This window comes from Vombatus ursinus, unplaced genomic scaffold, assembly GCF_900497805.2.
Source record: "Vombatus ursinus unplaced genomic scaffold, bare-nosed wombat genome assembly UNPS02005286.1, whole genome shotgun sequence".
NCBI classification, from domain to species: domain Eukaryota; kingdom Metazoa; phylum Chordata; class Mammalia; order Diprotodontia; family Vombatidae; genus Vombatus; species Vombatus ursinus.
This window is the reverse complement of record NW_020945064.1, coordinates 17,002,426-17,018,671: the sequence shown is the minus strand read 5'-3', so window position 1 is coordinate 17,018,671 and position 16,246 is coordinate 17,002,426. Positions and strand designations below refer to the sequence as shown.

The following is a 16,246-nucleotide window of genomic DNA, read 5'->3' as shown; positions in this document are numbered from 1 at the left end:
TAAGATCAAAAATAATTTTATTCCAAAGTTCCTCTTGCCCCTCTTTTCTGGGGGGAGGAATAAAGGAGTGAAGAGAAAACTCATTTCCAGTTCCAGGCATCAACATACAAGGAGTTGGGGAAACCCTTCCAACTCTGACCCATGCAGGAGGCGCTAAATATATGTTCAGTTAAAGTGAATCTCATGACAGCACCTGAGCCTTCACTCCTCAGCTAGGCTAGTAGTAAACAATAGGAGTATCCAGACAAAAGCTTTGCTAGGGCAGCTGTCTGGGCATAGAGTAAAGAGGGCATCCACGGGGCACATCAAGACTAGCCTCCAGGGAAACCACCCTCTTGACTTTGATCCACACTCCCCACCCTCCTTGCTAATGGAGAATCATTGGATTTCGAGGTAGAAGGGACCTTAGGGATCTAGTCCAACCCCCTTCTGGGAGCAAAAGGAAGCTGAGAATTCCTTGGACATTCTCTGAGGGATTACAATAGAGGTCTCCCAACTTCAACCCTTGAGCCAAGTAATTCCTGAACAAGTCTGACCCCTACCACGGCCACAGGTCAGGGCCTCTTCCCTATGGTGTTAAGATACCAGTAGTGATCTAAGCTTCTGGATAGTCTGATCATTGTTTTAGGTTCTTGGGATAGGGGGTGGGGGTAGAAATGGTAAAACCAAAACATTTCCTGGGGATGTACAGAATGGAGGGCAACAGAATCAGGGGCTCAAGGCCTGTTTCCTTCCATAGGGCCAAGAGTCCCCAGCAATAACTCAGCTACTAGCAGCACTGAACTTACGAAGTGCACAACCAGGAGAGGCCCTGCTGAAATTACTGACCAGGCCAGGGCAGGCTGAAGATGGCATAGGGTCTTGGAGGGTCCAAGGCAAAATACACCATCTAACTGGCCTCCTGCCCATTTTCCAACATTTGCGTCCAGAGGAAATCAGATCAACACAAAATACCAACCTCTGAATTGGAAAATAAGCCGTGAACAAAAAGGCAACATGCACTGTTTGCTGTGCCGATGGCCACGCGTCTGCAGAGGGTGGAAGGATTCTAGTCCTGCTTCTGACACAGTGACCTTGGACATCACTTTACCCATCTGAGCCTGAATACTAATCTGTAAAACAAAACTGATAGTTTCCATTCCTGTTCATCTCTAAAATGTTACAGGATGGTTGAGGAAAGCACTGTAAATACTGCATTCGTTTGAGTTAATACTATTGGCAGATCACATAGGCACGTGCCTCAAAACATTCTGAAAGGTGGCTGATCACCTCCATCCTCCAAAGTCACAATCAGGCCCAGGCTTCGGAAAGCCTGAACACATTCTAAAACTCAAGGCCCTCCAGTTTACAGAAGAGGAAACTGAGCCTCAGAAGAGACTTGCCCAGCATCAGAGGTGGTCAGTAATAGGGCAGGGGCTTGATAGGGCATTGATTTCCCCCCAGATCCCAGCACTGGTGCCTCAAGCATTCTCCTCCACGCATTTGTTAACTAGTTAACTTCTGCCATCGTCATAACAAATGAAGACATGGTGCGTCCACACAACCACCCCGTGAGGTAGATGACACACACACACAAAATAAATAAATAACCCACCAAGTGAAAAGGCTTTCTATTCATCCCCTGCCACCATTAATTAGACTGTAAATGCCTCAATAACATTAGTAAACCCAGCATTCAGCAGAGGGTTTTACACAAATGAATCCATATTAAATTCCATCATTAGTTACAGACTGTCTGGGCCTCTTTATATCCTGATTCTATTACCCATGTATATTAGTTCTCTCTCCTTACTCTACATTACCCAGAAATTTAGTGCCTTCATTCACATCACTGATTAAAAAACACCAAAATAGGGCCAAAGACTAAGACCTACTGTGGCCCATGGACATGCCCCTTCAAGCTGGCAGTGATCCATTAATCCCTCTTGAATTCAGTATCCAAAGGGTTCAAACATCACCTAATTGTACTGTTATCCACCCATAAATTTCATGGAGTTCACAACTGTACCACCAGAGACCTGGTAAAATGCACTGCTAAAATCCAGGTCTAAGCAGAAACTCAGGAACGGAGAGAAGACAAGGCTGGGGGCCTCTGGAGGTAGGGAGCTCCCTGAGGGCAGGAGACACCTTCTCATCGGACCAGGGCTCAAATACAGAGCTCAACCTCTCCACAGCACTCAGGACAGTGCCCTACTCTTAAAAGATATTCCATCTGGATTGACAAACTTTCCCTAAAGTGGGGTATGTGTTAGGGGAAGGGGAACAACACAGCTCTCCTTGGGCAGGGGTGGGGAACCTGCAGCCTCAAGGCCACACGTGGCCCTCTAGGTCCTCAAGTGCAGCCCTCTGACTGAATCCAAACTTCACCCCTGTCTTAGGGAATGGAACTTAGCAACTCCCACGTAAGCCTGAGGCAGCAGCAGGAAAAGGGGGGAGGGAAAAGGAACAAAGATTACAGAGCGTCATCCCCCCCAGTACACACACAATCGACCAAGTGCACCTCTCCCTGCCCAGTTTATGACCTCCAATAGGTGGGAGTGACAGAAGTCATTCCCACCATTTGCCTTCACCCAATGTCCGAGAGCCCTTTTTCTGGATCCATCCTGTGCCCCTTATATCAGACATATCTGTGTGCCATACCTCCCCCACTAGGCTTTAAGCTCTCTTGAGGACAGGGAGCCATATTTCTCCTCTTTCTACCCTCAGGGATGAGCATAGGACTTTGCACACCATCGACACTTAGTAAATGCTTGAACTGAACTGCTGGGGTCCATGGACTCGCATGCCAGCCCCATCTACTCCATTCCTCTCATCCCCTTTCAATTGTTTCACTGAGTACATGGGCAGGAGGATAAGGGAGTCGAAATGCTGGGCACTGGAAGAGGAATCTGGAGTGTGACAGTAGTGCGGGTGAAAGGACAGATGTCAGAGTGGAGGAAGGAGGAGCGACAGTACACCCAGAAGGTGAGCAGCAGTGCTAGGGCCTTGGCTAGGGAAGGGGTACATGGATGTTTCGTCCTCCACGGAAGCCCAGCGAGAGGTAGACATCAAGGAGTCTAAGAGCACCAAGAGACTAGAATGACTGTCTGGGGGCGGGGAAGCATCAGCCCCTTCCAGCAGAGGGTGGGAGGAGCACAGGGCTGCAGGGAGAGGGTTAGCTGGGAGCCCCAGAAGCTTACTGTATTTGTCTCATGCACAAGGAGACACCCCCCTCCCTGCCCTGCTCCTTACGCTCGCGATCACACTCATTCTCCTTCCCCATAGGCACACGCGCTCACAGAGCCAGCTCTCTCTCCCCTCCCCACTAAGCCAAACCAAATCAATCTTCCCTTTTCACCCTGCTGGGATCTCTTCATTCTACGAGGACAGGGCGGCCTCAGTATCTATTTTTCTGGCCTTCTAAAAGGAATTCCCCTTCCGTTCTAGGCTTGAAGACAGATTCCAGAGCTCCCTTCCAGAAGGGGTTCTAGCATATATTATGCTGCCCCTTCCCCCCAGTTCCCCAATATCCAGGGCAAGGAAACACTGGCAAGGCTATTGCCCACTGCTGACAGAGCTGACCCAGGCTCTTCCTCTTCCCTGATCCCTGGCCAGCCAGCTGACCAGCCATCCCACCAACCCCTGACCCCCACCCTCAGCCTCTCAGTCTGGCAACAGGCTGTCCAGCTGGGCATCATCCAAGCGGTTGGTGGTGATGATGTGTTCCAGCTGCTGGTGGTAGCGCGTCAAGTCCTGCATGAAGTGAGGGATCCGAGCCTTTTCCAGCTTCCCGTGAGGCCGGAGCTGATTCACATCCTCATAGGACACCTGGAGGAGAAGAGAGAGCAGGTCACAGGGACCGTGGCCGTCACCGAGCAGCAGAGAGGCCCAGCGACTTGCCTCTTGTCGCCCAGCTGGCCCGCGGCCCCGGCTGCCGTGACTCCACAGCCAAAGCTGGCGCTCTGTCCACCACAACACAGCAGCTCTCTCTGGTCTGAGGGCCAGCCACACACCAGCAAGCTTCTGACATACTCACAAGGCCTGTCGATGGATGCTAGGACTGGTCTGGATCCTACAGCAGGGATGCCGGGGAAGGCACTGGACAAGGCCAGGCCCGTGAGTGGCCCTGAGGGGAGAAGATGGAGCCCCCTCCCATGGGGCCAGCCTCACCTTGCCCAAAGCAGTCAGCATATGGAAATCAATATTCTGCCGATGCCGCAAGATGCGTAGGATCCCATCCAAGTACACCTGGTCCTTACTGAAGCAGCCTGCAAGGTGTGAAGAGACTGAAGAGACCCTCCCCTCCAGGGAGGAGGAAGGCACTCAGGCACAGAATCTCAGCAGGAAGTGACCTCAGGAGTCTAATCCAACAGCAAAAAATCCCTCTACGATATCCCCAAGACATTATCTAATCTTCACCTGAAGACCTTCACTGACGGGGAGCTCACTACCTCCTGGGGAAGCCCATGTCCACTCATAGAGAGCCCTCATCATTGGACATGCCTCTGCAACATCTACACCCTGATCCTCGGGGCCAAACAGACTGTGTCTGACCTTTCCTCTCCATAAATACAGGGCACTCAGTGGATGGGACTCTTTGTCCATCCAAGCAATCTTGACAAGAAAAAAGAAAGGTCCAAAAAGAGTCTGGACAAATTGATAAGGAGTTCTAACCCCCACACGGAGCACCTCGGGCACAACGAGGTTTGCAGGCTGAGTTTAGAAAAGGCAGCGTTCTCTTTCCCAAACCCTCTCGCTTTGGGACTGTGGCTGGCCCTAGAAAACGGATGAGGTAGACAGCGGACACAGTAGGCATCCTCCAGGTACGTCACTACATACCCCCCACCGAAGAGCGGGATAAAGAGGTAACAACAGGCACTTCCTCATTCAGGCTCTAACGCCACATCTTACTGTCCGCAGACCTGGGAGGGCCCACCATGGCTCAAGGACCCATCTCTTTGGATTCCGCAGGGTATGCTGTCCCCAGCTTATAAACACCCCGTGAGTACCGTCGCCCCAGCCAGGGGCTCCTCCCTCTTGTCTCTGCCATATTTGGGGAAGTCAGGACCCTCCTCCCCTGCGGCCCCCTCCTGCCTACTTCCTGGATCTCGAAGGAGTTACCCCATCAAAGATGGATGTAACAAAGATGTTACAGCTAGGAGGAAACCTTAGAGATCACCTGACCCATGCTACAGGGCACTCCAAAGAGCACTGGGCTGGGCCCTCAGAAGATCCTTACAGCTACAAAAAAGGTCACCTCACCACTCTGTGACTCACAGTGATACCTATACGCCCACCTCACCTAAGGTTAACAAGCCACTCTGCAAACCGAAATGGGCTGAGTCCTCCATAAAGGTTATTTTACAGATGAAGACACCAGGTCCAGGAAGACCTGCCCACCATCACATGAGTTACAAGTGGCAGAGCCACGACCCGGGCCTGTGAACAGCACTCTTCCACGAGACAGGGTGGTTCAAGTTCTAAGGAACCCCTTTATAAAATGATTCTTGGGGACACAACTCGCTCACAAACTGAGGGAATGGGGGTGGGTGATGGGGACTGCGGCTTGACAAGCGGAGCTTAGGGAATGGACTGAATCATACCAGGAGAGCCAGGTTTTAGTCTTGACTTCGCTACAAACTCACGAGGTGGTCCTGGGCGCGTCCCTCTTCCTCTGTGGGCCTCCCCCCTCCACCCCACAAAGGGCCCTTCTGCTCTCCTCCCCTCCGGGTCTAGAGTGTGCAGCCCCTGGGGCTCCCTCACCAGGCTTGGACGTGTCTGTCTGGCCCCGCTTGGCCCTCACACAGTACTCCCAGCGCACCGAGGCGTCCTGCACATACTGGGCGAGGTCCTGGAATAGCTGGCGGAAGGACATCAGGGCCGCCCTCTGGATGGTGTAGTACAGCAGGGCTGCCCGCCACAGGAACGGCTGTTTGCGGAAAAGCACGCTGTGCAGGCTGGCCAGCCCCTCCTCAGTGGGGTTGGCAGGCCGGAGCCCATACTGCCGCCGGCCATCAGAGGTGTTCCAGGGCTGCCGAGTGTTATTGACAAATCGAAGATAATGGGTGCCTGTGAGGAGGTAAGGAGAGCTGGGGACCACAGCCCGAGGAAAGCCCCCTCCCCAACTGCCCCCAGAAGCGATGCACAGCCCTCCCTCCGCCAAGCTTCAGGGGATCACCACCCTCCACACACCTTCACTCACACACACTTGCCACACCTAAGAAACACTCACTCATTCACTCTGACACAAATTCACAGACATACAACAAAGAGGCACACAAAAAGACCAGTCACCAACTCACCACATAATCAGCCAAGCCTTTGTGACAAACCTTCACTCACTCCCTCCCTCACAGACATGCTCATCCTGCCTGCCCCCCCCCAGCCACACCCCAGCCTCTCTGCAGACATCTCATGCCCAGAGTTAACAGGATTCTTCAAGAGATGAGACAGAAGGAAAGGAAAAGTGATTAGTGAACCCAGGCAGAGGCCCCCTCCATCCCCCCAAATTCACTGAAGAAACAGCCCTCCTTTTCTCCTCACTCCACAAAGGTTTGTGCACGTGACCAGACTGGGCACTGGGATTCTCACCATGACATCCCATCCCCCCTCTGGGAGCTCCCTCCTACAGCCTGGAGGTTTTTATTTGGGGAGGGGGGGTGAAGAGGGCACAAGAAGACCAAGTATTACAATCAGAGGGGGTTGGCGGCTCCAGCTGCACAGGTGGGACACTTGGGTTCTCTCTAGCGCCAGGTCACATCTAAGTACCCCCTGCCTCAACCCAAATGAGATGGGGAAGAAGCCAGAGAAAAAGTTAGTGAGGAGAGGGTAAGGCCCAGAAGGGTGAGAATGGACTGGCAGAGAAGATGGGCCCCCTAAGAGGGGCTCTGCCTGCCTACCTCTGTGAGTAAGAGGGATGAGGGAAGCTGGTCATTCCTGGGAGGGACCGTCCTCAGGGAAGGAGCGGAAGAAATAAAGGGAGTGAGATTACTGGGGCACAGACTACTCCCCCGGATCCCTCCCCCATGATGAGTTACAACCGGCCTCTACCCAGCTCCACCATCCACCCAAACCTCTGCTTCCTTTGCAGGTCTCCCCCCCTCCAACTTCCCCTTTGTGTCTATTCCCTCCGCCCCCACCCCCAATCTCCTGGACCAGGGTGGGCCTTCTCTATCCCATGACACAGTAGGTCTGCTAGCCTGGAGGGTGCGTCCCTCATCCTGACCTATCTCATGCCGCAACATGCCCTCCAGCCAGTACTGGCGGGCCCCAGTCAGGTTGATGGCCAGCGTGGGCCGGCTGTTCTCCACCATCATCACTGCTTGGGACAGCAGGTCCTCACTCAGCTGCACCACCACCTGCCAGAGGGGAAGGCAGAGGCAAGCTTGAGCTCTCCTCCCCTGCCCAGGGCTCCCTGGGAGGAATGAAGCTTGGGCTGGAGGCCTCCCCACCATGCCTCGCTCCCCAGGAGCCCCTCATTGTGGACAGACTGGTCCAGGAAGGATGCCTTCCCTTACACGGCTCACCTCTCCAGAGCAGCCTTCCTTCTGCATGTATTTGCGGACGATGGACCAGATCTGGCACTTCGTCAGCAGCTGGCCTCCCGTGATCGCCTCAAACTGCTCGTAGGTCCCATACTTCTCCAGGACTGCTTCAATGATCCCCACCGCCTGCCATACACACCCCACCGCCAGGGGCTGTCACCCTTATCTCAGCCACGGCCTCGGCCTGCACTCATCCCTGGGCCGGGGGCCGGCGGGAATTCAGCATGAAGCTGAGGGGGAGACCAGGAGAGTAGGGGGAGGGAAAGAGATGGGTAACACTGGAGGGGAAAGCAGCTCCTAGAGGGGCCAGAGAGGATGAGTCAGGAGCTGCAGGGAAGGAGATGAGGAGAGGGCCGGGGGAGACAGAGCAGGAGCCCCTTCCCATTCCCACGGAACCCACTACACCAGGGAGAGGGGGCCGACAAAGCACGGGGAGAGGGGGTGTCCCTGGCTCCCTGACCTGGGGGATGAACTTGTCTGAGGCCTCGTTGTACTTTTCCAACACGGCAGCTGGAACTGGCTCCTCATACTCAAACTGCGGGTTGTAGGTGTACCTTGATTGAAAGAACCGGGCTCGCTCTTGCTCCAGGTTGTTGGGTCTTAAGGCTACCAGCAGGCAGGGGCTCTTGCTGGCTGCCCGGCTTTCCTCTACCTTGCATTTAGCAATGTGGGGCAGGGAGGAGGCGGGCCGGAGGCGTCCCTTTCTGCTGGACCCTCCGACGGAGCAGGAACTCTCACTGCGCCGAATCCGACCACGACCCAGTGAGGCCAATGAGAGTCGTCTTATTTCAGACGTGGGACTTGGGACCTTGGGGCGGGAAGAGGCCAGGCCTGCCGGTTGGGACACAGAGGATCTAGGATGTACTGGGATGACTAGGGAGGGCTTCTGGGAGCTAGGGGCTGATATTGGTGGCTGGATAGAGGGGTACAGTTGTGGCCCATTCTGCTTTGAGATCTTCCCCACCCCAGAAACAGTTGGAGGGCTGACAGAGAGGGAAGGGGGTGCCTGCTCATAGGCCTGGGTCCCCGAGTCCAGCACCATCCTGCCCTCTGAGAAGGGTCACATCTGGGCGTGTGATCCCCCACTGCCCTCGATCCTGGCCTGTGGGGACACAAAATGACATGAGGGTATGAGACAAAGTAGGAATGACAAGGCAGGTATAATGTGATGTTGTGGGAAAAACACTGGATGTGGAGTCAGGGAATCAACAAAGGTGATGATGAAAGGAAAGGAGAATCAGGTGTGTTTATCATAAGAAAAAGAAGGGGGTGGGGAGCAGATGACTGTCTGAGGGCAGGTATCCTCAGCATCCAAGGAGGACTGAGAAAGGGGAAGGGTGATAAGTCAGTCTTCACCTCACTTAGTCCTCTAGAAGCAGCTGGTGGCTTAGTGAACAAAGCGCTGGGCCCAGACTCAGGAAGACCTGAGTTCAAATCCAGCCTCAGACACTTGCTAGCAGGGTGATCCTGAGCAAGTCACTTAACCTGTTTGCCCCAGTTTTCTCAAGTATGAAACGGGAATAATAATAATACCTAACTCCCAGGATAGTTGTGAGAATCAAAGAGATACTATTTTGTAAAGTGCTTGGTATAATGCCTGGCACATAATTCCTTCCTCCCACCCTTCCTTCTCTCCATCACTTCCCTTCCTCCCTCTCTCCCTCCCTCTTCCTTCCTCCCTCTCTCCCTCCCTCTTCCTTCCTCCCTTTCTACCTGGCCCCAAACACTCACACCATGCTTCTTCATTGCATCCAGCTAACTCCCAGACACCAAGGTATACCTCGGACAGCACGGGCATCCAATAGTCTGCCCTGCAGGCATACCCCTCTGCCCCCAATCTAACCCTCTCCATTCCCAACTGTCTACTCTAGCTCAGGGAACAATAATCAAATCAACATGATCTTTGGCAATGGAAAGGACACGATGATTGACTGCCCTATTTAACATCTGTATCCATCGCACCTAGCACACAGTAGGTGCTTAATACATGCTTGTTTGACTGACTTAGATTAACACCGAAAAAAGCCAATACAGAAACGACAAACTGCTGAAGGGTCAACACATGGGATGTTTGTCTTGGAAGTGACCTTCCAAGAACAAACAACTTCCTGTCCTCGAGAGTTCACCAGATTTCCAGCTTGGAGCCTGAGCCCCAAAGTCTATGAAGGAAGACCGGTGTAGCATCGTTAAAAAAGGGGTGCATGACATGACCAATGTGGAAATATGTTTAACATGATCATACATGTAGAGCCTATATCAGGTTGCATGCTGTCTTGGGGAGGGAAGTGGGAAAATTTAGAACTCAAAATCTTATAAAAGTGAATGTTGAAAACTAAAAATAAATTAATTTAAATGAAAATAAAAATAAAAAAAGGTTCAACAACAACAACAGAAGGGCTACACAAAGCACCAGGGGCTCTGCTGTAACTCAGAGAGAGAGCATGGGGAGGGCCTCAGTTCCCTTCTCTGTAAAAGCAGAGGGTGGGATAAGATGACTTCTACAATCCCTTCTTCCTCAGGTCATCTCTTCAGCTCATGACTTTCTTTTTTTTTTTTTTAATGAGATTTTCAAGGCAGCTAGGTGGCACAGTGGATAGAACTGTGCCTGGAGTCAGGAGGACCTGAGTTCAAATCTGGCCTCAGACACACACTAGCTGTGTGACCCTGGACAAGTCACTTAACCCCAATTGCCCCCCCCAAAGACCCTCACAAAACAAAACCCAAAAAATTAGACCTGCAATTTCTTCAGTTTAGGGAGTCCTCTCTCCAGTGGTGAGTGGCATTTTCCTTCCAATTTATAGAATTGCCAGGGAAACACAGAGATCAAGGGGCATGCAGGAATCACACAGCTGCCATGTACCAGATCAAGGACTTGAACCCAGGCCTTCCTGACCCTTAAGACAGCCCTCTGTCAACTAGACCACGTTGCTTCTTACATTGTTGTCATGAGATCTTCAACTTCAAAAAATTCTCTGAAGGAAATTTGCTTTAACTTCTTAAAAGGTAGGACTTCTATCACTTACAGGATTAGACGGCTATTATAAAATTCTAATATTTCCAGAGTCTGGGTCCAGCTACACCTGCCTGGCGATAAAGGACTGGACTAAATGACCTTCCAACTCTCTCCTCTGGCCTCTCTGGTGGCACAGCGAGTAAAGCACCAGGCCTGCCAATCAGGAAGACCCGAATTCAAATTCTGTCTCAGCCCCTAGTTATGTGACCTTAGGCGAGTCACTCAATCTCTGTCTGTCTCAGTGTCCTCAACTGTAAAATGGGGGTGATAACAGCACCTGATTCCCAGGGCTGATATGAAGACAACATGATTTATTTGTCAAATTCTTCAGAAAACAAAGTACCGTGTAAATGTTATTATTGTCGAGCTGAGTCTCTCTCCAGAGTCTTTCTCATCACCAACAAAATAACTCTTGTTACTTTATTCTTTTTTGGGGGGTAGAGGGGTGTCACTAAACGTATTAAAGGTTAGAATTTCTCCCCCTAAAATGAGACTCCCTCAAATGCATCCTGTTCTTTAGAAAGTCTGTGAGTGGCTCATGTGAGCAGCGCCTGCCATCAGGACTAGGGGTGCTGAACCTATGGAGGACAACCTGGTGTGGCAGGGCCCTGCAGGATCAGGGGCCTGCATCATGCTGCCCATTTCTCTGATGCTTCATAAAGGCTTCTGAAGTGCTTTCTTCACATAGCAGGGTGAGCTAGGTAAAGCAAGGACAGTATTGGTGTGCCCAATTCAATTAGGACATATTCTCCAGAATTATAAATTATACTGGAACTAGGGCATAATCCTAAAAACAATGACTGCCCCAATTGGGCCCAGACATAACACTGATCCGTAGAGATTTAAGAATGTTTCTAATAGAAGTCACTCTATGGAATACTAATAATGTGGGAAGCTTTCAAAACATAAACATCCAGGAGAAGAAATCGAAACCACGTACACGTCACACCTGTTGTCCTTTCTTCTACTGGCACTGTCCAGAAGATGCTTTCAATGAGCCAACAGAAGATATGCTGACAACTCTAAATTTTAATTCAATTGCAAACAAAAAAAAAATGCTCCCCTCTTCCTAACTACCCCATCATTGTCAAGTGTACCACCCGCCATCCTCCAAGCTCACATCCTCCCTCACCTCTGACATCCAGCCAGTCAGCAAATCCTGCAGTTTCTACCTTCAAAGATCTCTCTTAAATACCCCTCCTTCTCACCTCTGTTACTACCACCACCTTGGGGCAGGCCCTCACCTCCTGCAGGAGCCTGTGGGACGGGCTCCCTGCTTCACGTCGGCTGTGAAAGTGACCTTCCTAACATGCAGATCTGACCACATCACCCCTTTAATAAACTCCAGTGGCTTCTTATTACCTCCCAGATCATATACAAAATCTTCCAAAGCTCTTGATGAGCCGGCCCCTCCTGCCTTTCCAGTCTTCTCACACCTTCCTTCCCTCTCTGTACTTTGCAGTTCAGTGACAGCGGCCTCCTGGCTGCTCCTCAAACAATACCCTCCAGCCCCTGATTCTGAATGTTTTCACTGGCAGGTCCTCCTGCCTCCTTATCTCCACCTCCTGGCTGCCTTCAAGTCTCAGCTGAAATCTACCTTCTAGAGGAAGGCTTTCTTGATCTTCCTTAAATCTAGTGCCTTCATTCCGAAAACACCTCCAATTTATCCCGTTCCCTATCACCTGTACAGAATTGCCTGCACATTGTCTCCTCCATTAGACTGGAAGCTCCTTGGGAGCAGGGATTGTCCTTGACCTTCCTCTGTATCTCTCACTCTCCATACGGTGCCTGGCAGAGAGTGGGTACTTCATAAATACTTTACATTGACTGTTCAATAATTTGCAGAATTATTTGCAATGTTCAATAATTTGCAACTAGTAAGGAGATTGGACTGAGGCAGCTGGTGGTGCCCTGGAGACAGTGCTGGGCTTTTGAAATAGAAAGATTTGAGTTCAAATCCAGCCTCAGACACTTACCATGGGTGTAACTCTGTCTACCTCACTTTCCTCAACTGTAACATGAGGATAATGATAGCACCTACCTCCCAGGATTATTCTGAGGATCAAATGAAATAATAATTGTACAGTGCTTAGCGCAGTGCCCGAGTGCCTAAAACACAGCAGGCACTATATAAATGCCAGCTGTTGTTGGTGTTGTTACCCTCCCAGGTCTTTGGACTCTAAATATCCAAGGCCCTGCAGGCATTCTTGAGCCTAGGGGCAAGTTAGGGAAGGGGTTTCACTTTCATCAACCTTTCAAGGTAGGGGGAAGGGGCACTATTAAGAAGGATAGAAATCATCATGGAAGAAGGCTGAGAATGAGTACAAGTCCCCAGGGAACAGTAAATAACAGAAAATGAGGGAATGGGACCCCTCATAACTTTCAAGTATTGCTAAGAATTAGCAAAGGAGTCTCTACTCCCTTGTCTACAGAAAAAATCCTCAGTGTTTCTACTGAAGTCACGGAAGAAATCTGCAACCACCTCCTAACCCAACAAGGCCTGAGATCCACTGGCAGAGTATCGGACCCACCCAAAGAGAGGAAAACAAACTAGATAACTTCTGGCAGGTTATGAAGGCCAAATAGTCCAGCTGAGATTTGGAGCCCTAAAAACCTGGCAAAGAGCCGACTTTAAAGCCAAGGCTGACCTGGTAATTCCTTTCCTTCCAACCTCTCTGAGACTCAGTTCCCTCCTCTATAGAATGAGATAGTTGGACTAGGTGATCTTTAACGTCTCTCTAAGATCAAAATTCTGTGATCTGCCAGCGCCACATGGGGTCAAGACCCACAGTTTAAGAAGTGCTGAAGGGGTCTCGAGTGGAAAAAGTTTAAGAAGCCTGGATCTATACTTTCTACAGCACCCGGTGCTTGGTACACATAACATCAACAAATGCTCGTTAAATTGAATGGAATTGTTAAAGGGGGAATCCCCTACCATTCACTCATCACTACCACACGCCCAGTTTGGATCTGTTTAGGTATCAAGAAACACCGAGCCCTGAGGGTAGTTTTATGAACAGAAAGGTTTTGATGACAGAATTTTGGCTCCTATCATGCTGACTCGGGAAAATTGGACGATGATGGGAATGAGAGGCCACCAATTCCCAGAACCCAATAGTAAGCTCCTCCCAGGTCCTTGAAGGAGTCAAGATTTCATTAAATCAGGAAATAAGAGGAGCAGCAGGGTGTGTTTTGACCAGCTCCAGGAGTCTGAGATCTAGATGGCACCCCCCTACCACAGGATATCACTAAATATATCTTCTCTACTGGTTTCTCCGACACTGCACTTTTTGGTTTCCATTCTATCTTTTCTGGCTCTATCTCCGTTTATTTCATTGTCTCTTTGAAGACACAAATGTTTTATTGATGTTCTCCTAGTTAACTTGCTTCCATTTCTCAATGAAAAATAGTGAGGCAAAATCTCATTTTCTTCTTCTTCTTCCCAATCCCTTCTCCACATGCTTTACCACACAGAACTCTCTAAACTAACACTCTTTTCTATGCAAACAGATGACTCCCAATCTAACACTTCAGCTCTACACTCAACTCCAGAATCCTAGGCTTTAGAGCTAGATGGGCCCACTGACATCGTGCCCTTAAAAATCACCTCATCCAAATCTCTCCTTTTACTGATGAGGAAACTGAAGCCCAGAGAAGGGAAGCTTGTAACTAATAACCTGAGCAATGGTATACAGTAGCAGTCGGACTTCAAACTCTGATCCCACAACTCCAAAACCAGTGCTTTTTTTTTTTTTTAATATATATTTTATCTTGGCAATCAGCGCTTTCCCTACAAAGAACCCTTCCAGCCCACCCTTCACAGTGTTTTCCCATTTAAAAAGTTATACAAAAGCATTTACTAGAGCCTACTGAAATTTTGAGTATGTGTCACTTTCCATTTGTAGTTGACCTTTTGTTAATAAGAAGGATATGTGCTTTGACTTCAATAATTTGGAACCAACACTGTCCATTGTATAATATCATCTAATATTTACATAGCACCTAGACTGAGCCAGACACCATGCTAAGCACTCTATAAATATTATGTCATTTGATCCTTACAACAACTATGGGAGGTAGGTGCTATTATTATCCCCATTTTACAGAAGAGGAAACTGAAGCAAACTGAGGTTGACTTACTCAGAGTCACACACAGCTAGTAAGTGTCTGGGGCCAATTTTCACTACTGACAAATATTTTACTGGATGATTACTATGTATTTTCAAGTGCCCTTTGATGTGGTATTGGGAATAAGGTTGAGTTAAAATAAAGTCTTCAAGGAATGTATACAATTTAGTTGAAAAGTTAAGTCATATACGTAAATACATACATAAATAAGTATATATAGTAATGTAAAACATATACACTTAAAATTTTCGAATGGCTCTTGCCTTTGCACCCATTTATCTGTATACAGATAAGCCTATGGCTTTAAAACTGGAAAGGACCTTGGGAAAGGTCTAGTCCAACTTCCTCGTTTTACAGAATGGAAGCCTTGGCCCAGAGACTTGCCCCAAATCACAAAGCTAGAAAACAGAAGACCCAGGATTCAAACAGGTGCCCCCAAAATTCATCACCAGGGCTCTTTCCATTACATCAAGGGGCCGACCCAGGATTCAAACAGGAGCCCCCAAAATTCATCACCAGGGCTCTTTCCACTACATCAAGGGGCCGACCCAGGATTCAAACAGGAGTCCCCAAAATTCATCACCAGGGCTCCCTCCACTACATCAAGGGGCTGGCCTCCAGTCCCATCTCTTCCATGATGCCTTCATTTAACTGCTCTCTTCCATGATCGCCAACATTTAATGGTTCTTGTGCCAGGTCCTCACTAGACTGGAAGCGCTCTGCGGGCAGGGCCCTGCCCGATTTTCCAGTGACCACCACGACGCCCAACTCCAGAGGACCCATCATCCACGTTCCCACAACGTAGTAAATTAAAGGGGGTGGGAAGGGAACCTCAAATAGAAAGCAGGGCTTGGTGACGAAAGAGGAGGAACGGTCCTGACCAATGGGAGCTGGGAAGGCGAGGGGAGGGGCAATAAGGGAGAACGACCTTGGGCCAATAAAGAACCGAGAATATGGGAGGGGGCGTGACCCCAAGCCAATGGGCGGCCTCGGAGCTCACAAAGAGCGCGCCCGTCGGTACCCAATAGAAGGGAGCGGCCCCGGCTAACAAATAGTAAGGGGTGGGAAGGGGCTCGCGCAGCAGGAAATGGGCGAGAGAGGGTATGGGTGTCAGGAGGTGCGCACTCGCCGTCAGCCCCTGCCTGCCCCGGAACCCGCCCCCCCCAGCCCCGCCCCACCTGTCCACTCTGCTCGGCTCCGTCTGGCACCGCAGCACCGTGTCCGCACTGCAGCCGAAAGCCGGCCGCCCGGAGCCCGACGCCAGCACGCATGCACGCAGCGACGTGCTCGCGTCCGCCTTTGCGGCTGCGCGAGAAGCGGGGGGATTCCTCGGGGACTATTCTTTGGCGGCGAGGCCCGGGAGAAGGGAAGGAGTAGAGAGAAGGATCCGGCGTGCTACAGCTTCGGCCCCCGGACCTTAGGCCCCGCCTACCTAAGGGCGGGGCTTCGGCGAGCCAGGCGGGGAGCCATTGTGATTCGTGGTCTCGCTGGGCGGTGCGAAGCGAACCCTACACAGCCCCGCCCCTTTGCCGTATGGCCTCGCCCTCATACCGTGGTTAGCGCCATCTCTCCGCCCTAGATG

The 16,246-nt window shown here is 50.6% G+C and overlaps 1 protein-coding gene across 1 annotated transcript; it reads right to left on the bottom strand.

Moving 5' to 3' along the window:
• KIAA0895L (KIAA0895 like) lies at positions 1–15,925 on the bottom strand. Its single transcript, XM_027847165.1, has 7 exons — positions 15,843–15,925; positions 7,984–8,625; positions 7,506–7,649; positions 7,205–7,337; positions 5,743–6,048; positions 4,150–4,247; positions 1–3,807 (listed from the first exon to the last, which is right to left on the bottom strand). The coding sequence occupies exons 2-7, from the start codon at positions 8,563–8,565 to the stop codon at positions 3,643–3,645; spliced, it is 1,428 nt and encodes a 475-aa protein (XP_027702966.1). The 5' UTR covers positions 8,566–8,625; positions 15,843–15,925; the 3' UTR covers positions 1–3,642.
• Between the last annotated feature and the right edge of the window lie 321 nt (positions 15,926–16,246).

Bases quoted from the DNA above. Each gene is read 5' to 3' on its own strand.
- KIAA0895L (XM_027847165.1), bottom strand. From the start codon at position 8,565: ATGGTGCTGGACTCGGGGACCCAGGCCTATGAGCAGGCACCCCCTTCC. The intron at 7,650-7,983 runs GTCAGGGAGCCA...TGTGTATGGCAG, and splicing joins CAGACAAGTTCATCCCCCAG to GCGGTGGGGATCATTGAAGC. The intron at 7,338-7,505 runs GTGAGCCGTGTA...CCCCTCTGGCAG, and splicing joins AGGAAGGCTGCTCTGGAGAG to GTGGTGGTGCAGCTGAGTGA.